This window comes from Megalopta genalis, chromosome 4, assembly GCF_051020955.1.
Source record: "Megalopta genalis isolate 19385.01 chromosome 4, iyMegGena1_principal, whole genome shotgun sequence".
NCBI lineage: Eukaryota > Metazoa > Arthropoda > Insecta > Hymenoptera > Halictidae > Megalopta > Megalopta genalis.
Window position 1 is genome coordinate 9,255,190 of NC_135016.1, and position 23,103 is coordinate 9,278,292.

Consider the following 23,103-nt stretch of genomic DNA (forward strand, 5'->3'; position numbering starts at 1 on the left):
CACTAGTAGTCGCTTCTGTGATGACGGGATCAGTGCATCGACTTAGTTACCCTAGGTACTTAGATTGCATCGCGTTTCTGAAGCTTCTCACTAGCTACCTTGAGAGAAAGAGGGACACTGATCGTCGCACAGGATTTCGAGCGTCTACCGATTAATCGCGGCTCTGTCTCCTCGACAGGTGACGACTGCGACAGCGTGTGCAACGTGCGGGGAGGGAAGGCGACCTTGACCACACCGTCGACCAAGGAGAAGCGGGTGCATTTCTTCAAGAAGCCGGTAAACGATCTCGACGGGTCCGCAGTGTCTGCGACCACGCTCTGATCCTTTGTGTACACTTGAACGTGCCGATCACACTTTTCGATATCTCTAGCTTTTTTGATAGTCGTCGGCTGGACGAAGCGGGCCGCGGAGTCTCGTTCACGATACCCTAAATTCACTCGTGGCAGGGTGTCAAGAAGCAATGGCTATTCCGCGACTAGAGATACTGTATTATTATTTTAACTTATCAACGGGGTCAGAAGTTCCGCGGTGACAGCCGTTTTCTCTACGAAACGTTGTCATTCTATGAACTTTAGAAAGTTCAATAATGATTTCGTCAATGATTAGGAGTTCGAATGTAATTGTTGGGAAAGTTTCCTTGGTCATCTCTTAGTACATCTTGACTGCAGATTTTATGCATTTACAACAAAATTGGGTGGTCGTAATTTAAAACAGAAGATAGATAAAAATATTTAAAAAACGTCAATGCCTTATTCTTGATCTATTAAAGTGATTAAAGAAGGAATGAACTTGCTATACAGTTTCTATTTCTTGCGATTAATCCGATGAATTTCTATTTTGCATAGAAGTTCGCAGTGAAATCGTCGGCTAAAATATTCTGCCAAACCTGAACTTCATCGGACAGTCGGCTTCGGACGTATGGGTTAATAAAGGCTTCCTCTTAAGTACGATATAAAAAGAGAGAGACGCCATGCTCTATGGTAATGGAAGTTTCGGTGGAGCCATTCGATTGTCAACGATCGAACGTCTAGCACGGCTAACTATCGCTTCGTTGACACCGTGTACAAGCCGTATACTAGTTTTACGACGCCGCCACGCTCCGGAACGATCCAAGGGAAGATTTTCCCGCGGATTTGGCAAAGATTCGGCACGCCCGCGATAGCGCCCATTGACGTGAACGAGGCTTTCGCGTCTAAATTTATCAGTCGGTGCTAGAAAATATCGTGGGCCACGCGAGGACTAGCAGATTTATTTCTGTGAGTATAATCTGCGGCTGTGTGTGTGGGTCTGTAAGCTCTCTGCATCGTGTATTTGTTGAAAAAGTACGACGGGCGAGCACTCGGGACCTCGTAACTCTCGAGGCGAGTTTATGTAATAATTTCGCGCGTGCTTTCAACGATTGTCGTACCAAGGAGAATCGCTTCTACTACTATTACTACTACTACTACTACTATTACTTCTTTTTTTCTTCTTCTTCTGCCTCCTCTTCATCCCTCTCTGCTTCGCTGGCGCACTGAATCGTTTCGAGCCCGATGGCTGCTCTACGAACAGGTGGAGAACAAACGTATTTTCTACTTTGTGTGTCAGTTAGGTGTCGATGTGAGTAGCGGTTTCTAGCATCGATCGATAATTGCCGTGGATTCGCACAGTTGGTCGTATGGTCGATCGAAACACCGCCGGTCTTCATGCAAATTACAGTTTTGCCCGCGTTACGTACTAATTGAAAGCAATCGAGCGAAAAAGTCCCCCGACGAGGTTTATCGATAGTTACGAACGATAATTGCGATAGCATGTTCAATCGGACAGAACAACTCGGACCAACTGTGTGCTCCGAGCGAACCATTTTTCTGGCTAACACCATTATCAAAGACGTGGGCCGCCGAAATCTAGAGGCAGAGCAAAGATTTAGACGCCTGACAGGCAGGGGACACCGCAAGTAGGTTAATAGAGTGTCATGTGGCGTTAGCTAGACCGGCCACGTGTTCCAATAATTCGAACAAGAGGAACATTCGGTTCCCAGGCACCTGCCAGCCGCAGAGCCGAAAGACTCGGTCGTCCCAAAAACCACACGTTCGTTCTTTTGACAAACGTGCTATTTAGTATTTCTTCGGATCTCGCTTAATTAGCCGCGCCGATTTGCTTCGCCGATCCCTTGCACTATAGCAACGTGTCAGACTCGAAGTTCGTAATCTATTAAATACGAATATTATTCGTTCGCTCTAAATATGAGAGCAATATTTGATTCTTCTGCTATCAAGGTCCAAGAACGATCCCTCGGAAAAGTGCTTAGTACAGTCGCGAGAGAAATCGTAGTGCAAGGGGTCAAAAGGCTGCTCTCGCGCAAAGACGAAAGAGACGCTTTTGGGACGACTTCGGAGTAAATCCTTGCTCTGTACCCGAACGAAAAAAAAGAAAATGGTTCTCCGGATCGGTAGACTAGACGATAGTCCGTAGGAGGTCGTTGATAGCGTTAGTTGACGAATACACACTGCTTGGCCAAAGCGCCTTTGGATGCTGAAGACATAATGCCCGTACTGGAAGGTCCTTTGGCCGTGCAGGAGGGTAGGTCGCATGTCTCGATTCAAACGAGTGGCCATTAACTGTTTTCAATGTTTTCAATGTTGCATTCCGTGCTCACGAAGTCCTACGTAAGTGAGACTATCCTGGGGCTGATCCTGGGGCGAGTGGGTCTCCCCTCGATCCTCGATCCCACTGACTCCAGCCTCCGTTTTCCAGGAGACACCAGCGCCGTATGACGTCGTACCTTCCATGAGGCCGGTGGTCCTGGTGGGTCCTTCGCTGAAGGGTTATCAGGTCACGGACATGATGCAGAAGGCGTTGTTCAACTTCCTGAAGCATCGGTTCGAGGGCAGGTTAGAGGAAGCCTCCGTGATTTTCTGCGATGGTACGAGTCCCGAAAGGAAGTTGCAGACGATCTTTCGTGGTTGCAGGATAATTATCACCAGGGTAGCGGTCGATATATCGTTAGCCAAGAGGTCCTTGTTGAACAACCCGACGAAGAGGGCGATCATGGAACGGTCGACCAACAGCGACGGCTTCGCGGTGGTGCAGACTGAGATCGAGAGGATTTTCGAGCTTGCCAGGACTCTCCAGGTAACTGCTACCTTTCTATGGATCTTTCTAGATCTCTACTATTTTCAAGGTCCTCAAACTTAGTCTCGGTTCATAGCTTTCCCCGTTCAGACATTCGGCAATCGAGTTGTGATCTCTCGACCATATTTCTCCTACTTAATTCCTCGACAATGGGGAACTGAGACCAGCAGACTGCTAGTCTTTATTATTTGTTAGAGGTCTATTTTTTATTAGAGATTTATTTATTATTTATTAGAAGTCAGGCCCTCGTAGAAATTTCGATCGAAACGAGGTTGTATCCTGACATAGCCCAGGACCCTTCGCAATGTTCAGAGCTGACTCTGGCTCTGTTTCAGCTGGTGGTGCTGGACTGCGACACCATAAACCACCCGTCGCAACTACGGAAGACCAGTCTAGCCCCCACGATCGTCTACCTGAAGATCACGACGCCGAAGGTGCTGCAGAGGCTGATCAAGTCGCGCGGCAAGTCGCAAGTGAAGAACATGAACGTACAAATGATGGCGGCGGAGAAGCTGGCCCACTGTCCCGCGGACATGTTCGACGTGATCCTCGACGAGAACCAGCTGGAGGATGCCTGCGACCACGTGGCCGAGTACCTGGAAGCCTATTGGAGGGCCACGCATCCACCTGTAATCGCGACGGTCGCGAGACCAATCCCCGCGCCCGACGCACCCGTCGACGCGCTGACACCTCGCGTCACATCAGGTATCTTTCTGGCCAGCTCGCTGTCGGGCACTGTCGTCGATCGGATAGCTGAATGTTTCGACGTACAGATACTCTACGTGGGTTTCATTATCGCGGAGAATGGAGTCGCTACTGATCGGAGAACAGTTAGCAGATCTTTGCGACTGTGCTGGGTGTGCAAACTTCCGATTCGTGAACTGCTCTTTGTTTTCCCTTTTTTTTTCTATCGGCGAACGAAGCAATATCCGGAAGCGATGTACGCCGATCGACTGCGGATTTTATGCAATTCATGACGAAAACGGGTCGAGACGATTCAATACAGAGGGCAAATTAAAATAATTGATGATCATCGATGTACCGTTCAAATTTTCTTGAAATTATTTGCTGCACATATCTCTTCTAAAACGATGCAAATCTTCATTAGCAGGAGGATTCACAGAAGCTTCTTCGATGAGATTTTATTCGATCTAGAATACTTCCCACAGAACATTCACATTTTCGAAATTTTACGTTTTAAAACATAGTCTGTACATACCAAAGTATTAAAAAGACGAGTGAAACAAATTATAAGATTCCTATAAATTAAGTAAATAATACACATGCTAGTAAATATTAACACTTCCTGTCTCTTGCGATGCGAAAAGCGTGATTTATGCCACCGTAATTCTAACTCACTCAATTGTTAAGATTTAGTCAATTGTTAAGTTTTAGTTTGCATAAAGATCCGCAGTTTGCCCATCGCTTCCATCTCGAGTCCGTTCTCGAAGGACAGACGCTTTTGTCTCGTTGACCCATCGACAACGAGAGCCACCAATGAATCTGCGCACCTGGTGCTCGCAAGACCATCCCCGGTTAATTCGGAGCAGATTAGAGAATGTTTTTTCGGTGCGCGATATCGTCGCGAAACGGTCTCGCGTATCGTCTCGGTCCCCGCAGCCTGGTCGCGGTCCTCTCCTCCTCGCGCTGGGTCGAGGCACTCTAGACTCACTCGAAACTCTAACGAGCCCCAATTCCGTCAACTAACGCTTGACACTTTCTTGTTGCCCCCTCAGGTGCCCGTCGCCAGAGTTACTACGGCCACGAGCCAAGAGGTAACCCAACCTTCTCCTTCGAGCGCAACATTGTTACCACACGTCTCTCTCTCTCTCTCTCTCTCCCTCATGAGTATCACCTTGGTCGCGCAGCTTTGTGTTCCGTTACTCGCTCGATCCGAGAACCGCATACTACAGGGTGCCCCAAAATTATTGTATAAGCGGGAAGTGAGAGGTTCCTGAGATCATTCGAAGTAACTTTCTCCTTAGCGAAAATGCGATCCGCGGCTTCGTTCGCGAGTTATTAGCGAAAAACAGCGACCAATGAGAGGCGAGCTCGCCTAGCGCTAGGCAGCCGAGCCAATCAGCGGAACTGGGAGGAACTTGTTGGCTCGGCCGCCTCGCGTCAGCTGATCTCGCCTCTCATTGGTCACGGTTTTTCGCTAATAACTCGTAAACGAAGCGGCGGATTGCATTTCCGCTAAGGAAAAAGTTACTTCGAATGACCTCAGGAACCCCTCATTTCTCGCTTACACAATAATTTCGAGACACCCTGTACCGTATTATCCCGTAGTCCAAGGGGATTCGGAACAACCGAAACAGCCTCGCGACTGTTGTTCTTATGTCACACGTCGCGTCGGTCCCCCCCAGCCTCCCCCTCCCACCGTTGTTGTTGCCACCGCGCTCTGTTGCGTACTGTTGCGTTACAATTACTTCGAGCGCGGCCGACATTCGAAGCTAGTAATGAAACACGCTATCACAACCTTTGTCCATTAGCTGCACGTAGCCGTTGCATGGTTAGTCGTGGTAGACAGTAGGGGCGTTACCCTCTAGGAGACCGCCAGTGGCTATGCAACCTTGCAGCCTGCTGATTCTATCACGGTAATTTCGATGTGCTGCACGTACCTTGGATCCACATTGTAGACACCAGCGGGAGCTACTCGACGAAGCAGAACGCTGCAATTATATTGTGGAGAAATTTATGCGTATTCTCAGCGATAAAAAATTGCGGAACCGTTATAATTTGATTGCGGATTTTTATCGTAAGTTCTCGTCTTCGTGCGTTACTTTATGCACGTGCGAAGAAGGGAAACACTTCTTGCTTCGTTTGGCAGGTTTCTTGCGCTGAACCTGAAGCAGCGATGCAAATCATTTTTTTTGATATGTGTTTTTCAAACATGCGCATACCGTGAACGCAGAAAAGTACACAACTTAATTATGACACAGTCGGGAGATCTCTTGGAATGAATATACAGTACAAATGCGATTCATTTTGATTTACATTCATTTTTCGCAATTCGACATTAAATGAATGCAGAGAAACCTGCAATCCAGTTATAATACGGTTGAACGATTTTCTTGGGATGAACATAAATGAAGAGAGTGCAATTAAGTTTCATATACATGCCTTTTTCACACTTCCACGTTAAATGATAGCAGTAAAAAAGATCTGCAATCTAATTAGATTGCAAAGATCTGCAATCTAATTATAATACACTTGAAAGATTTCCTGCGATGATCATAAAGTAAGACCGCGATCAATTTTGGCATATACGCATTTTTCGAACTGGCACGTGCCGTATAATACTGAAAAATCCTCAGTCTAGTTACGATGCACCTGTTCGATTAGTTTCTCCAAGTTCATCTTCGTAGAATCTCGCGCGAACGTTCATCGAGCAGCTCCCACCTCCTGTAAATACTTCGGCCTCCGATGTTCGGAGTAGAAGCAGCGAACCGCACGAGCTGGTAGATCGAAACTAGCTGCCTTCGGGTCCTCGGCGAGCCACGAAGAGTGCTCGTGGATAAGCGGCACCAGTCACATTGAATTTCTTTTCAGCGACAGAGCACGGTTCGACGAACCTGCGTCAACCGTGGCGAGACAATGGCGCCCGGTTGCTCTCGTTAGCCTCGAACGTCTCTTATCTTGCTCTCTTTTTCTTCATCCCCGTCATCAGTTTTCCGTCCGAAGAAAAGAAACCGTTCTATTCAATTTCTCTTACGTGTTCATCTCATCGCATTTCATCTGCGGCTTGCACGCTGTTCGCTGTCATTTCACGAGGATGTCTTCGGCCCATCAGCCACTTTCGAAAGTTCATTTCACGAAACACCTCATCGATCTAATCGTTCGCTGGCCATTTTAAAATCCGCGGCACTGCGATCATTTCATCCGGACATGTTAACTCTGCATCGATCCATTCGAGCGTCTCACACACTTCAGATCGATCCTCTTTCTCATTCTTCATTCTCTGCGACTTCTCATTTGTTACTGTGCTTTTCTAACAGTGCCTAAATTAAAGGGACAGTAATAATCATCGCAGCGTCAAGGGGAGCTCGGAAAGGGAAATTCTAAATGCACTAACAGAGCAGCAGGCTTCAAGCAATCTCCAAGGAGTCTCTCGACCAGAAACCACTAATTGGGAGTCGGACTCGTCGATCCACGCGTGTTCCGTGCTCGGCAAGACTAACAAGTCGGCTCTCGCGAGGTTGCCAATAGATTCTCCACCTAGAAACCCGTCCCATTGTCTCTCGATCGTGTCTACGATGCGCTCGGATGCAGCTAGACCAGGGATGTTCAACTCGTCCTTAGACCCACGGTGAAAAAGTTGCTATTTCAGTCTTCATGTCCAATTGAACTAGCTCGCCCGAAGCTAAGAGATCGGTTGAACATCGTTGAGCTAGAAAATCGCGCGGGTGATAGATTCCGAAGCGGAAATCGGCGCCGCGTGGATTGTCGACGAGCTCTGACTCCGATGTTTTGTCTCTGTTTACGTGTAAAAGCCGTGGAGGCGGTGGCTGCCACGGGAGTGATCCGCAAACAGGGCCAATTCAGCTATGGCCGGGGTGACGATGGCAAGCCGAAAGAGTCGAGCTAATGTGAACACGCTCGCTCGACGACGCTAAGAACGACCGGCTTCTTCCGCTCCTCCCACATCCTCGCCGCGGATGAGATTTCACGGCGTAGACACCCCCGCTGATATTGTACAGGGGTCCTCCCCTTGTCACAGGGGGGAGGTGAGGTTCTGAGAATTAGAGACTGTGTAAATAGGGATACCTACTTTCTGGGGCCGCGTAGTAAGTACTGACGGGTTTGGTGCATGGGCCCGGTGAACGGGATCCTACCTGTTTCTCTTCACCAAACGCAGACGGATTTATGTTTCTGGTTACTTTGTTGAACGCCTAAAACCCTCCGCTGTGCAACGTTCACCCCTGCGCGTCTCGCAATTTTCACACTGAATTCTCATTCGCATAGAATCGATCGTAATTCGTTTTATTTATCGACGTCGATACGATGCATTTCGTCGACGATGTATCTCGTTGCTCGACGTCGATACGACGTCAATTCGCGTTGCATAATTGCTGAGGTTATAAACGTATCTCTGTGGAAAATATTCGACGCGCTTACGCACGTTTAACACTAGAATCGCCGAGACCTAAACGCGACTGATTTGCACATGTTGTGCCGTGAGAATGACATGATCGAAATTATTTATTTATTTTTTCGTATAATTTTGATGATAATATATACTTAAATAAAAAAAAACAGTCGACAGTCTTTTCCGTAAAAAAATGTTTATCATTTCATCAGTCGGATAGCTCTCGATCCGACGGGTTTGGTAGCTCTAGCGTTAAATTGGAATCGCAGAATATCTGACAGAAGAGAAATAAAAGTGGCATTTTGTAATCCTATATTTTCGTATAGAAGAAAAATTAGCTTTAAATTAGCTTCAAATTAGCTTCAAATTAGCTTCGAATTAGCTTTAACTTAACTTTATGCGGGCATTCAAATTGGAAATAACACTATTCTTAATAGTAAAGAATGTTGAGAAGTCAATTGAGGAAAAATGGCTTTAGAAAATAATTTCAAATTAAAATTGTCGAAGGAGTCTCTGGACCCCTTTGATAGAAATAGCGTCAATCAGGATGAGAAAAGTGAAGCGATACGGGGTGAACACTGTACTCGTTCACCATTCAGCGCGATCGTCAGGGGCCCATTCTATTTATTGGAATTTTGTTTCTCACTAGAGCCTCGATGTCTTCGGTCCTCTTTATTTTTCTTTTTGTTGCCAGTCTCGCCAGCCCTTCGCCGACCCTTCTCACATAGAATAGGTTGATAGACTAGCCTCTAACTTGTTCGACGTAAACGAATGTAGTCGTGAGGAGACATGTTTTGGATCGATTGGTATAACGAGGATCGTTCGATCGGAATTGGGACGTCGCTTTTTACGATCGCCCAGGTCCCGTTCGTTGTGATTTTTTTGCCGCGGTGATGATCCATTCGAGGGATGGACTCGTTCGAGACGTGAAACTTCTCCGCTTCTCGATCACTCTGCGCAGAAGGAAGCTCGAACGTCGGACGTCTTTGCAGCGTGTCTCTTTTTCATTCTTCACCATTTTTTTTCATCTTCTTTTTTGCATAGCTAGCTTGCATGCACTGTTGAGTGAGGTGTTGTTTCAGTGTTCCTAGACGTGACACGTAGATAGGCCGATTGATCCTTTCCGTTTCGCAGTGACTATTAACTTGCCATCGGAGTAACTCTCTTATAATATAGTTTTTTTTTTGAGTAATACTGTCGTGTATCGATGCGTCCCAAGTTCGACGTTTTTCCTTTTCGAAGAATTGTGCAGACATTTGTCGCGGTTTCATTGACTTCACAGAACTTGATAGACCGTCGAGCTTGGGACAAGGAAATTCGAAAGGCTATTTGAAAAATCAATGAATGAAGTTTCCTCAACCCTTCTATGCTCAAGAGACAAACATATCCATTTAAAAAAAAAATTACAGCAGTGCGCGAATTATAGACTCGAAACAACTTTTACATTGTTACTGATATCTAATGGAAAAAAGAAATTTTTATTTTCTATTATTTCTGATACAGAAAGATGCGAATACGATGTTTCGTCAAGCTTTTGTCTAAATATCATTAAAAATGTGAAAGTTACTTTGACCCTGTAATTATCCACACCGTAATTATCCAGTGGAACCTCAGTTATCCGAACTAATCGAGACAACATTGATGCTCAAATTATGAAACAGTTCCAGCAAGGTGTGCTGGAATAAGTATTTATTAACCACTTAGCTATCATTATATCGTAAATACTCGATTTTTCTCATATTTTGTTTGAACAAAATAATTTAAAAATATATAATTGAATTAAAAAACATCAAAATATATATCCTCCTTAACCAGTCAGCTGTTTTCGACGAGTATACCCGTCACAAAGATATGCCAACATTTTATGTCACGACGAGTACACTCGTCAAAAACAGCTGACAGGTTAATTTCTGCAACGAAACTTGTTGAAACGTCAACGATATTCAGACAGATAGAATTAAACAACATAGATTCGGACAATGGATGTACCACTGTGCTCTCCGACCGGTTTGGAATTGTCATGGTCGCGGAAGGGTTGAGAAATGATTCGGTAGCGTCAGCAATTATGTTCGTAGAGTCGGCGTAGCAGTAGAGAGAAGTCGAAAGTAGCCAGAGTCTTTCGAATTTGCACATTTTTTCTCGAACGTAACGAAGAACCCAGCTTCTGCGAGCAAAATCGAACGCGATCGAGTGACCGTAAATCCGGCAGAAGCTGCGGTTGCGAACTGTTTTGTGATCGATGTGTCGACTAAAAGAGGACCGTTTGAAATCTAGGATCGGGCTCGTACAGCGGCGCACACGTGGCCGAGGGATCGAGAAGATACTACGGCACCGAGGAAGAACCGTACGTTGGTGGCGTCGACAATGGGACCGCGTCGAGGCGTCGCCAGCAGCAGGACTCGCGCACATCGAACGGCATTTAGGAGCTGGGGCCCCGGGGCCTGTCGCTACAGCGCTGTCCCCACCTGCGCACCACTGCTCTTTAGTGGGGTCGCCTCCTGGTACGCTACAGAACGTACGAATTGCTTACGCTACCCTAGCGAGATGTCGCTCTGGTCTGTTAGTGGGGTTTCTTTCCTGTCGCTACCTGTCAAAAAAAAAACCGTTCTACACCTGGTCACGTAACCCACGAGCGAGTCGTTACGCTGGACATCTACGAGAAACGGTAGCGAACGCGCTGCCTGACAATACCGGAAGATTCTGCGAAAAATTTCCTCTGAAAATCTGAAACACTTTCGTTGATTGTCTTTGTTCATTGTCCGAGGCACCGATTTGATGGAAGTTGCTTATCGTGTGAATCGTTTAGAACAGTGATTCTCAACCATTCTTCCCGCGTGTCAACTAATCAGTCGTGTGATTCAGTCGCATATTTGTATATATAAAATAACTGTTACGAGACGTGGGCAAACAAAAAGTATTCAGATTAATCGGATTCATTTGCTAGGAATAAAAGGTGCAACGAAAGTCAAATTATAGAATTTAATGAGATGGTCGAATTTGAATTTGGGAAATCAGCGTGATTGCGTTAAGTTCAATTTTTGTTAATTAGGAACGCGAATCAAACTCGCGATTTAATTTTGATCTTTCTCCGTTGCTGTCGTCGCAGAAAATCGTGTTTCATATAAATGTGTAGGTGCGAATGCAAGCGAGATCTTTGTCGCATGTCGTAGGCACTGTATGATAGAATGCAGAATATACAGGGTGTACCGAAAATCGTGGTAGAACCGGTCGGATAACGATTCTAGGTAGAATTATTGCGAAGAAAACACTCGATTGATTTTCTGCTTTAAGCATTAAAACCCCAAAAAACATAATTTAAAACGCGAGGATGAAAAAGATACAAAAATAAGACGAAACAGAAGAGCGACATTTTTTCGTATAAATTTTCATTTCGAGAAAACTGAGTTGGTAGATGCGGCAAGCTCGCGTGACTTGTACTATGACGATAAGTAGAATTGGCGTGTCATGGTCAGACGCGCCGCTCAATTCCTGTTGAACAGTTTCATTTTTCAATTTAATTTTTCCCGAACGCAAAGGCATAAACGAACAAATCTTATTCCTTTTTTCACGACTTATTTTCACACGTAGCATAATTATCTGCCCGGTTGTACCAGAATATTTTAGAAAATTGCATAGAAAAATGTTTCAAAAAATATTCTAGAATGTCTCGTTGAAACGGTAATTGAATTGCCATAATGAATTTGTATGTACACAAGCATGGATACTTTGTTCTGCTCGTTTCAGCCGGAAATGTTTTACGTACCACCGGTGGTACGCGCACCAAACGGTTGAGAATCGCTGGTTCGGAGAATTCGTCGTGCTCCGCGTTGCTGGAAACAGGATGAGTTTTCAGGAACGCGGAGTGCTTACGCTACCGTTCCGGGAAACTGACACGATTGCCGCGATTGGGTCGCGTTAAAATTGTTCTAGCCGTCGAAAGCGTGCACGATACCTTGACGTAAGCTCCCGATAGTAGACCCATAGCTGGTCCCCTTTGTTCGAAAGCCATTGTTTCTTCTCGTAGGATCTGATTTGATTGATAGAGCATAATCTGTACTGTATTCGACCTGTTTCAAGTCGGTTGCACGCTACCCACGAGTACACTTGTCCTCGGGCAACGTGTACGAGCTTCGGAGGAACGTAAGAATTAGCGAACATAGTCTGCGCCCACATTTCCTCTTCATCTAGAAACCGTAGACGATCTCTATCTTCCTCGACACACAGTTGATTCTTGATCATTTTACGAGCCGTAGATACTGTCAAGTAGTCTCGTAACCAGTAAACGATGCTTTTTTTTCTGTACGAATTATTTATACGGACGTCGACGACGAGAGCACCGTCGCTCGTCCCTAGCCGACGGATGTTAGCCGCTTGAGACTTTCACTGACGTTTTTCTCCAACAGGAATTCCGCATGGTCGGGTTGAAAACAGATCATTGAATGTCCTTGTCAATGCGGTACGCACAGGATAAACCCCCATTCGCGGAACCAGCTGAACGAGAGAGAGATGATGAGTTTAGACACGAGATAATCACGTGAGAACAAACAAAAGTACTATACTTTCGAAACTGGCGAGATTGTGAGAGCATGCGTGTGTGCGAGAGCAAATGGAAGGGCGAATGGGAGACGGTGTGAATGCGCGCGTGACAGAGATAGAAAGGAAGTGAAAATGAAAGAAAGAAAGAAAGAAAGAAAGAAAGAAAGAAAGGAAGAAAGAAAGAGCCCTGGGGCCTCAATTTTTGCGCTGACTCCTCCTGGGCCCCAAAAACCCACCCCCACGAGAAGCGTACAATCGGCGAAAAAAAACGTTCGACCAGCTGCGAGACGATCTCGTGAATCGGCGGCCAGCGTCCGAAAAAAAGAACACAAGGACGCGAGAACAACTGTTGAAATTATGGTAGACCACGGATTCGGAGCAACGAGACGACGAAGAGGTGAACGAGAAACGAACGATCGGAGAACGCAGCGTCGACCCGAGAGAACAACTCGTGTACGATTCTTTTACAATTCGGCCGAGAGAACAGCGATAGTTTTTGCTTCGACTTTAGAGCGGGGAGAACGGAGGATCGCCTCTAGTCGATTATCCTTAGACTAACGATCGCATGATAAATTCTAGAATTCCGTAGGGAATCTGTATCGGAGGAAATGAAACACGTGCGTGGCGATGGGTTGGGATCAGATTAATTAATATCTCGGAATATTTGAAAGTTTTTTCGATTGTAGATGTGTTTATACATTTTATTAGGGTCTATTCGCGAGGTACACGGACACACACGGACACGCACACAGAAAGAGAGACAGAGACCACAGGCACACTGACGCAGAGACACAGACACACGGAGGCGTACGAATCGGTAATTGAACACGGCGTGTAGGAGAATCAGGTTGTACACTTTGTGTATATAATACGCGCGAGAAACACTTCCACCCTGATCACTCGACACAGAGACAGGTAATCTCCGATCGAGGTAATGAGACGGAAGAGTTGAGATGGGAAGAGCAGAAAGATACATAGACGACGAGTCGACGTGTAAATATTGTAAGAAGCCTTTCGAACGAGTCCTGACGCGCGCGCGAGCGCAGACCAGGACCGCGTTCAATCTACCAAGATATATTTGTAAGAGCGATCTACTCTTCTTTTTACGAAGCACCCACCGGCATTATTGCTGCTGTAACATATTTGTCGATTTAATACAGACACGCGTAGCCACGTCGATCGCGTGCCTAGGGTTGCCACCACTCGCATCTCCCCCCCAAAAAAACAGAACGCCGCCAATTCAACCGAAATGAAACGCTGTCTGGAAATCCTTTTTGCTGGAAGAACATAACAGTAAGGTTAACTTAACGCTTAGATTTTTCACAATTTCACGTTTTTTACTCTTGAAATATCGATACAATAGGCTTGTAAGATATTAAGATGTTCGACGATACCGTTTCCAACAAACCCGGAAGACTTCGCTTCGAGAGAATCCCGCTGTTGAGTCTCGAACTCCGCGAACGTCCCTTTGTTTAACCCTTTAAGACCTGAGTTTTCTTATTCTTTGATAGACGGCTGTTCGAAAATTGCATGCTTCAACGTAGATATCTTTCCGAACCGTTCACGATATTTTCATTTCCACCCCTTGCACTGTAATATCGTGTCGGACTCGCGACGAAGATTTTTAACACGAAAAAGCATGTTATTGAAGTTCGTCTTACATTCAAACGGAATTCTATCGTTCTCTTGGCAGTATTCGAGCATTAAATCGAAGATATACAGGGTGGCCACTGACGGGTCGAATGATATAAAATAATACGAAGCAAAAATAACTTCTACAAACTCATGCCGTTTTAATTTCTTATTATTTTGTTTAATAACATAATTAATGGATATTTTTCAGTTTCCTCTGAATTTTAATTATTGATTTTTCACTGGAATAGAAAAGCCGGATGAATCTTACTCGTTGCTGGACATAGCCATCTACAAACCATTAACAAGGAAAATAAGGATGATGTGAAACGAAGAAATTATGACTTTTTCAAACTCTTTGGTTTTTCAGCGGCCACCCTGTACGATGAATAGAAATTTTGTCCCTCCGGGGGAAGCGTTAAGAAATCGCAGTGCAAGGGGTTAGTAAAAGAGACGACAGTAAATGCAACGATGCCAGTCGAAAGGAACGGCTGTTTTCTCCTAAGTATGCTGTCTCTGTGTGTAGACATAATTTCCCAGCACCCCAGAAGACTCGGAAGAAGTAGTAGTCGTAAGAACTCTAAGATAAGCTATGCTGCTAAGCACCGTCGGGACTTAAAGGGTTAAAGTGTTTATAAATTCGTTGTCTCCACGAAATGCATGCGTAAAACGTTAGGAATATATTTGCAGAACGATAAAATATCCGAGAAAAGTGCTGGAGAGCGTTGATTTCTTGTCCGTATCCAGAGTTGGGCAAAAAAGTAATCTGATCAATGATTAACAATTGAAACTCATTAGTTATTATAAATTAGTTCCAATAAATTATAATAAATTATATTAAATTATAATAAATTAGTTACCATAAATTATAATTAGTTAGTTATGACAAATTATAATAAATTAGTCATGACAAATTATTAAAAATTATTATAATTTATTATAAATTATTATAAATTAGTCATAATAATTAACGAGTTATGATCGTTGATCATTAATCGGATTACCTTTTGCCGAACACTGTCCGTAGCGCCGCTGATGGCGCGACACGGCGCGAAGCGACACCGCTTGTGCATGCGTCGAAGTCTCCGGCGTCGCGTTGAAATCTCCGAGCGGCGCCGGTCGTTTCCGCGCTTATTTTGCGAGATCTAGCTAGAAAGAAAGCGTTGCACGTTCTTGCACGTTCTTGCGGACCCATGTACCGTATTTTCCGACAATTAATTACTACAATTAAGGCTTGATTAGGGGATAAACGCCGTACGAATTTTCCGCAGGCTTCGCGTACAATTTTCGGTAGCTTCTTCTACCAAATTATTCGTAAACTCTTCCATTCGATTGCCAGCGATGCTCGACACTGTTCGCGCGACTATGTTGGCAGCCCTACGCATGGACACGTTCGCGCGGCAAACAGATATCAAATTTTTCTGGTCGCTTGGTCGTACCGTTGGTTTACGTTTACTAGAAGCGCACGCGTTTCACGTTGTTTCTTAAGTAGAGCGAGTTCGTCGCTGAACAAGGCACGGCGAGCCGAAATGTTTGTCGCCTGCCCGTCGTTAGGATAGTACGAGAAGACTTTCTTTCGTTACTTTGAAACGAGCGACACGCTTTCTTCACACGAATCGCCGTGTGACTTTGTTGCGAACTTTTCTATCGTTTTCCTTTTTCTAGCACGTTCGCGATCGACGCCCGACACCAATCGATCGGCGACGCCGGTCGATCGATCTGTCCGGATCCCTCGGTGGCATACTCGCGACGTATTCTATCGTTTAATTAATCGCTCGAGGGAAAGCACGATCGATTTTCCTCGAGCTCGTTCGGTTCGCAACCAGCGCCAGTCAGGCCTTCGATTTTTCGTACGAAGCTGTTCAATGAATTTTATCGGCGTTTCTAGATAAGTTCCGGAGACGGTCGTCTCCCCGTGTTTCCGTGCTGAACACGGCGTCGCGCGAGTTTTATCGACGCCTCGAAGGGAAACGCGCGAGCGCTGATTTTCGTGCGAGTTTCCTGATTTCGCTTGTGCCGCGAGAGAGATCGACGGTCCCGCGCTCGAGGCGGAGCTTTCTTTTGTAAAAGACGAGAAACATAAAAAAACGGTCGGGGAACGACGGTTCCGCGTCGCGATCCGTGAACAGACAGGGGAACGAGAATGAACATTTTTCGTGATCGGGTTTAAAGCGAGGAACGATTTTATGGCCCGGACGCGCGACGGTTATTACGTCCGGGGCAGCGGTCGCTGACTGTAAAATCCTTTCGCAGCCAACTTTTGTACATACTAGGTGAAATAATAATGATAAACTTGCATGCACGATCACTGGTGACGATTCTACTTAAAGATACTCACGCTTCCACTTCTGTGTGAACGACGTTCGCCCTTTTGTCCGGCTCGGGTGAAAGTTTGTTCCGGCGCGTCCACGTTTTGTCACGCCCCGGATTGATCGAGTGTGTACAGCGGTGACGAACTGGTTATAGTCGGTGTTGGGCTAATTCAATTACATTGGAATTCAATTTCGCAATTTCATTACATTCTGAATACATGGTAATTCGACCGCGTTGCAATTCGATTACATCGTTCAACTCTGTCGGTTAATTCAATTGCTTATTAATCTAATCACGAGTGTAATTCGATGACAATGCAATTGAAATGCGGTTCTTCAAATTACAGTGCAGAATTTCGAAGAAGTGAGATACATTTTATGCTTTTCCTTAGCATACTCATTTTTGTCTCTTCAACGTATCTTCTTGTCTTATTATCTATGGATTGATAATTTCTTCATTCGTAATTTTAATTCAATTGCATCGTTATTCGTAATCTTATTTCAATTACATCGTTATTCATAATTTTAATATAATACTTCGTAATTTGTATTTTTAATTCAATACTTCATAAATCGTAATTTTAATTCAATACTTTCTAATTGGCAATTTTAATACAATACTTCGTAATTCGTAATTTTAATTCAATACTTCGTAAACTTAATTCAATTACACAGTAATTCATAATCCTAATTCAATTACACGGTGTAATTCCTAATTAATGTAATTTAATTACTTAGTATTTTGTAATCGTGCTACAATTACGAATTACATTGTAATTTAATTGAATTAGGATCTGAATAACGAATTACAATATGATTGAATTGTAACGCAATTGAATTACCTCGTAATTATAATTCCTCGAGTAATTCAATTGTAATTCTATACAGCCCCGACTATAGCTTACTTTCGAGCTACGAATCCGGTAGGCGTCGCGACGCGTTCACGGCGTTGCCTGTCGATTATCCATGGAAAATCGCGAAGGGAACTGGGAACGTGTTTCCTGGAAGCGCCATTGTGCTCTGTAACACTTGTTTACAATTTAGGAAGAAAAAGAAAATGATGGATGAACCGGTTTCATTGTTCCGCGACCCTGGTTTCACCATTTTCCTTCGATAAGGAAGCCTGGGCTCCATTGTTCGCTCCTAAAGAGCGAACTCACGACCGTAATTATTCCGCTAATTTTCGGAGGTTTACCGAGGTCGTCGTGGGCAACCGTGAACGAAGGTCGCAAGGATTCTCTGTTCAGGTGATCCAATCGATCGATGACAGGCGAGCATGCTGATTTAGCGGTCGGACAATTTTTTACGATATTTTGTAAGAGTCGTTTGGCAGCGATAGCGGATCCCGGGACGAGTACATACATACACACGCATACACGCACATACACACACGACGTGTTCGCCGCGACGATCGTCGCACGAACTATTCCACACGACAGGTTCTGCCAACCCTTTACGACAATGTCCCGTAGAAACAGATCTACGTAGACGACACGAAGCTGACTAAACCACCGAGAATCTCCGTCGGCTTTGACGCTTCGGTTTAGACAACAGAGAAAACATTAGCGGCTTCCAGTCGGTCCGTTCTTCGTTTCGGTGTATCGAGTAGTATACGACTCTGTAACGTCCAAACACTAGCGCGCTGAATTAATTAAAAGTCAGAACAGAAAACATAGCGATGCGTTACACAAGAGATGACAGTCGTAGCTTAAATCGAGAGCGATTCGGGATACATGAAGCTCCGTAGTGACTCCGTAAACGCGCGAAATGGTGTTATAGTGATTTTCGATCATTCGAGAGGCTCGTTCGACAGATTTACCTGATCGACAGGCGGGACGTGGGTACTTTGAACCTTCGTTAACCCCTGTGCGCGCAACTAAAAATGGCATTCACGATACAAGAATTCGGGTAATCAACGTTCAAATTCTCGCAGCTCTGTTCTTTATATATGTTCTTACAAGGAATGTACGATCGCATAAATCAAACGTCATTTCAATTCGTAATTTTAACGTCATTTTAATTCGTAATTTTTTGGCTGTGTTCGTCGTGATCTTTGTTATCTGAAGTATCATACAATGTTTCAGCACATTCCACACAGTGTTGCCATGCTATTGAAATTATTTTTTAACAAAAGACTTTGTGAAGAAACTCATCAGTTGCTTGCAAGATGAATATGTTTATATAAAACATGTTAGGGAGTACTTTGAGACTTATGAAAAATGTGTCACGAATTTTGCGGACCTAATTTCTATACCTAACTTAATTCAATTAAACAACCTACCAGTTTTAATCGAATTGTTGACGCCTTCTGCCAAAGGTGCCGACCAATCTCGTGCATTCTCAATAATTTTGCTGCATCTCGGTCGCGCCAGGGGTTAGAAGCGCAGAACGGCGACGCGACGAAGGGCGCGTTCGCGCGGGTCAGAAACGCCGAAAGTCCAAACGGGAGCACAATCGAATTTTCTGAATACTAACCGAGAAATTAAAAGCGAGATATCGCAGACTGTGCGAGGCGACGTGGATCTAGAGCAGAAGGGAGGCGAGATGAGAGAAGGTCGGAAGCGAGGGTGAACCTTTAAGGGTGTTCGAGCGCGTATGTTCATTGTACAGGGGCGTGGATTGATCTTTTAATTACGTGGCAGTTGATTCGTTGGCTTGCACCGTGTGCACGTGAGAACGTTGTTGATTAGCCGCTTATGGCGTCGCGACGGCCGACGCCCTCCTTTGAACGCAACCCCATATGGTTGGAAGGTCCAAAACGGGACCGAAGCATCGGCGAATTGACGTTGTTGAGAATTCGAAGTCTGATCATTTAAAGCGCCAATGGGACCCAATATATGTATATCAGAAGTTGTTTATTACGAGTTCGAACGTTTCGAGTTTTGAGATTTTCTTTGTCGGCAACTGTGCCGGATATTCGTGTCCCATTGCTGTTTCGTCGTTTACGGTTTCCGTCGATGCGGACAGTCTCCGTACGCTTAGAGAATATCGCGAAACGCCTGTCCTTGTATCGAGCCTTAAGGCTTTCGCAATAATATTGTTGGCCGCGGTATAATGTGGTTTTGAAAGTATATATAATTCGGAGGAGAAATGAGCGACGCTAGGATTGCGCGGACGCCACTGTCGGTTTGACTCGATGATCGTGAACATTGTCCGAATTGATCAGCTGATTGAGACGTTGCTGTTTTCATCGGTTTCCTGTTTTCCTGTCCGAGCACCTTGTACGCAACCCGAAATTTCCACGAGGTCCACCATAAACCGGGAACGTCAGACAATTGAAATTGTTCCGAAATCCTCGAATTCCTTCGGCAATTCGACTCGAACCGTGCTAAACGAGAACCTTTTTGTGCAATCATCTCTGACGAGCCCAGGGTAGCGGAGATCCGGTTACCGTAGGGTGTCCAATTGCTGTGCCTTTGGTTATGTTTCCGGTCGTAATTAACTTTATATTCATCGAATAAAGCGTACGGCAATTTTTTTTAATCTAAAAACGAACAAAGTGAAAGATTAATTCAGATAATTCAACAATATACAACATAAAAGAATAAACGAGTGTAATATGTAAAATTTAATAACGATTAGTTCCCTCATAACCGGCCGCACTGCCCTGTAAGAATTACAAAAAGAAGAAAAAGAAAAACAATAGCACCGTCTGTTCAAACGAAAGAATCGCAAAAGTGTGAATCACGTCGTGGAAGTATCGCAGGTTGTATTTTCAAACCGGAAGAAACACGTTAACGAGTTTCGAAACGGATGAACTAATTATTTAGATCGTTAGTGACTTTAGGCAGCTAGTGACGATTGCATGCGGTTCATATTTAACGGCGAACGGTTCTTCGGAGATCCAGCACGCGCGGTCATTAGTTTGTACGATGTTTCGCAATCTCGATCGTCGGTGGAACGAGACGTCGGCAAGGATTGACGGTCTCGATCGGCAAGTCGCTGTTTGTCACGCCGTCCCAATGATGAGAAACTGAAGGAAAGAACGATCGTCGATTCGAATCAACCGGCGTCGCCCCGAGGACGAAGTCCCGCCGCCCGCGAACGGAAGTCGTTCGGGTTTCGAAAATGGGGATCGCGGGCGCGCACCATGTCCTCGGTGATGATTATTTTCCCTTTTTTGCGGCTGGTTCGTTGGATCAAAGGTTTTCCCCTGTGTATATTGTCTATTATTATTCCCTCGCGATGCCGGCCTCGATGTCCCCGCGGAGCACGAGCGACGGCCGGAGGGCCGTGTTTCGCGCTTAACGCAAACGGGGGTGTAGCAAACCGATCCGAGCTTTTCTGTTGGTTTCAATCTCGCCGATTCGGTTTCGTCGAAACTGCGTTCGAAATTGCAAAGATGGGATTTCCTGTAGGCGTCCGATGCAAACGGCTGGACGTACACGTTCGCCGATTGCGATTAAACGCAACGTCCGCGCGCGGATGATATTTTCTGTTGATATCAGACGCAATGCTTCGCGCATCGTTTGCGTACGATGCAGTTATTATTCAGTATATTGCTGTCTATCGGAGAGAACGGTGTGCGTGAAGAAGCTGAACTAAATTTTTGAAATGGATCTAAGTTTATCTGCGCCTTCGCTACTCTTGAAAGAAGAAGAAGAAGACGATGAAATTGTGTTCGAAAATTTTGACGAAAGGAAAAAGGAAGAATATTAAAGATGTATACAAAAAGCGAGACGAAGAAGGTTATTATAGCATCTGAATAAGAAAACAATGAGGAGACATAAAGGTAGTTTTTTTGGTACAGTAAGCGACAAGTAAATTTTATCTCAACTCTTATTGGCGATGATTCTTTGGACATTTTTATACCTATACGTTGAAGTTAAGCAGAACGTCGAACGTCGACGTGAATGCGACATTTGTAAATCGCTTCTAGGAAACCGAAAGTATTATTATCTGTTGAATCGGTGTGAATGCATACAGGAAACCCCGCCTTGAAAAAATAAAGAAACATGGCGGCCTCCGGCGACTTCGAGCGGAGATAAATCGAGGCCGGGCCGCGATCGAAACAAACGAGCGATCAATTCGTTGTCTTCGAGCGTATTTTATTTGATTGTTGTTGCATTGCGCGGAGGATTGATGGAGCGTGCGAATGCGTCGGCAAAGAATGCGCGCGTGTGTATATTGTTCAGGCAAGAAAGTAAGACGGAGATGTTGTATCGCATCGCCATTATTCGAATTAACGGTTTATCTAATTGTAAACGAGTGCTGCGGATGAACGGGGAGAAATGGAGCGCATTGTGTGAATGACTGGCAACGAGCGACAGAGAGGGAGAGAAAGGGAGACGCGCGGAATGCCAGAGAAATTGTTGAGAGAGGATAAACAGGTTTGCGAGTTCGCGGTTCAGTGTGTGCGAGCTACGGTTATGCAGAGAGACGGAATTGAGGCGATTAATTAACGAGATGTTGTAAATTGTTCTATAGCAGAAATGAAAAGTGCTACGGCCGTGGCAGCGCGCCCCCTGAGAGTTCCTCGACGACGACGACGACGACGACGGCGGTGTCGGCGAGTAATCGGAGCATGGGAGAACTTAAATTCGGGATTTCTAATTACGTCGTGTCGACGACTCTCGACGGGCGCGATGCTCCGATCCGTTTCGATGTTGATATGTCAATGCTGTGATGTTATCCTTTGAAACTTAAAAACGAAAAAAAGTATATTTCCCCATGACCCCGTCCCCCGCCCCTCCTCCCCATCCCACCGTCAGACACGATCCCCCCCACTCCCCGAAGAATAATTCCCGGATTTAAATGAGAAAGAAAAAGAAACCCCCTTTTTTCCTTGGAGAAGCGAATATTTCTATTACTGTAACACTCCGCATAGCCCTTACAAAACTAGCTAGATTCTAATCGTATTTAATGTAAAGTTTATTATTGTTACATCTCAGTGATTCTCTCCTCTATCAGTGATCTCACGGAGAGAACGTGACGCGACACGTCGAGAACGTGATTTCATGATCTCGGAGCATCGCGAGATTCCGGGACAAGACTCTGAGCCGTGGGGGTGTTTGAAAGTAAATGAAAAAGCGATCCGATAATCGACCAATCGTAACCGCTCGTTTCTCTCCGATACGTCACTGGTGCCCAAAATTCCTATATTTGTCGCATTTGTAAATAAAATTTTTATCGTCACACGACTAACGACTTTTTCCCTCGGCTGTCTTTCGTCTTAATGCATACGGTGCATGTGGTACGTCGGAATGTATGTTAACTTCTCAAACGGAATAACTTTCTTAAAATTGATTAAATAACGATTTTTGTTTAGATATTAGACCGGCTAGTACTCTAGAGAATTAGTATACAAGAATTTGTACAGATTGCAATGGTTTTATATTTTTTGAGAGTACAATTCACAGTTAAAAACGTTTTAAGTAATATTATCTAATTATTTCGATAATGATTGTCATATCAAGAAGA

General features: G+C 44.9%; 1 protein-coding gene across 12 annotated transcripts in view; it reads left to right on the forward strand.

Moving 5' to 3' along the window:
• The window catches only part of Ca-beta (Calcium channel protein beta subunit), a 159,108-nt gene extending 136,285 nt beyond the window's left edge, over positions 1-22,823 (forward strand). For 7 of the 12 annotated variants that reach the window (XM_033478623.2, XM_033478652.2, XM_076521270.1 and 4 more), the window contains 6 exons: positions 179-276; positions 2,737-2,873; positions 2,952-3,114; positions 3,450-3,819; positions 4,851-4,889; positions 10,478-22,823. In XM_033478623.2, coding sequence (XP_033334514.1) covers positions 179-276; positions 2,737-2,873; positions 2,952-3,114; positions 3,450-3,819; positions 4,851-4,889; positions 10,478-10,626 — 956 coding nt within the window. In that variant the 3' untranslated portion in view covers positions 10,627-22,823. Of the gene's footprint in view, positions 1-178; positions 277-2,736; positions 2,874-2,951; positions 3,115-3,449; positions 3,820-4,850; positions 4,890-7,607; positions 7,902-10,477 lie in introns of all 12 variants that reach the window. The other 5 variants (XM_033478662.2, XM_076521272.1, XM_033478711.2 and 2 more) reach the window with 3 other exon arrangements.
• The last annotated feature ends 280 nt before the right edge of the window (positions 22,824-23,103 follow it).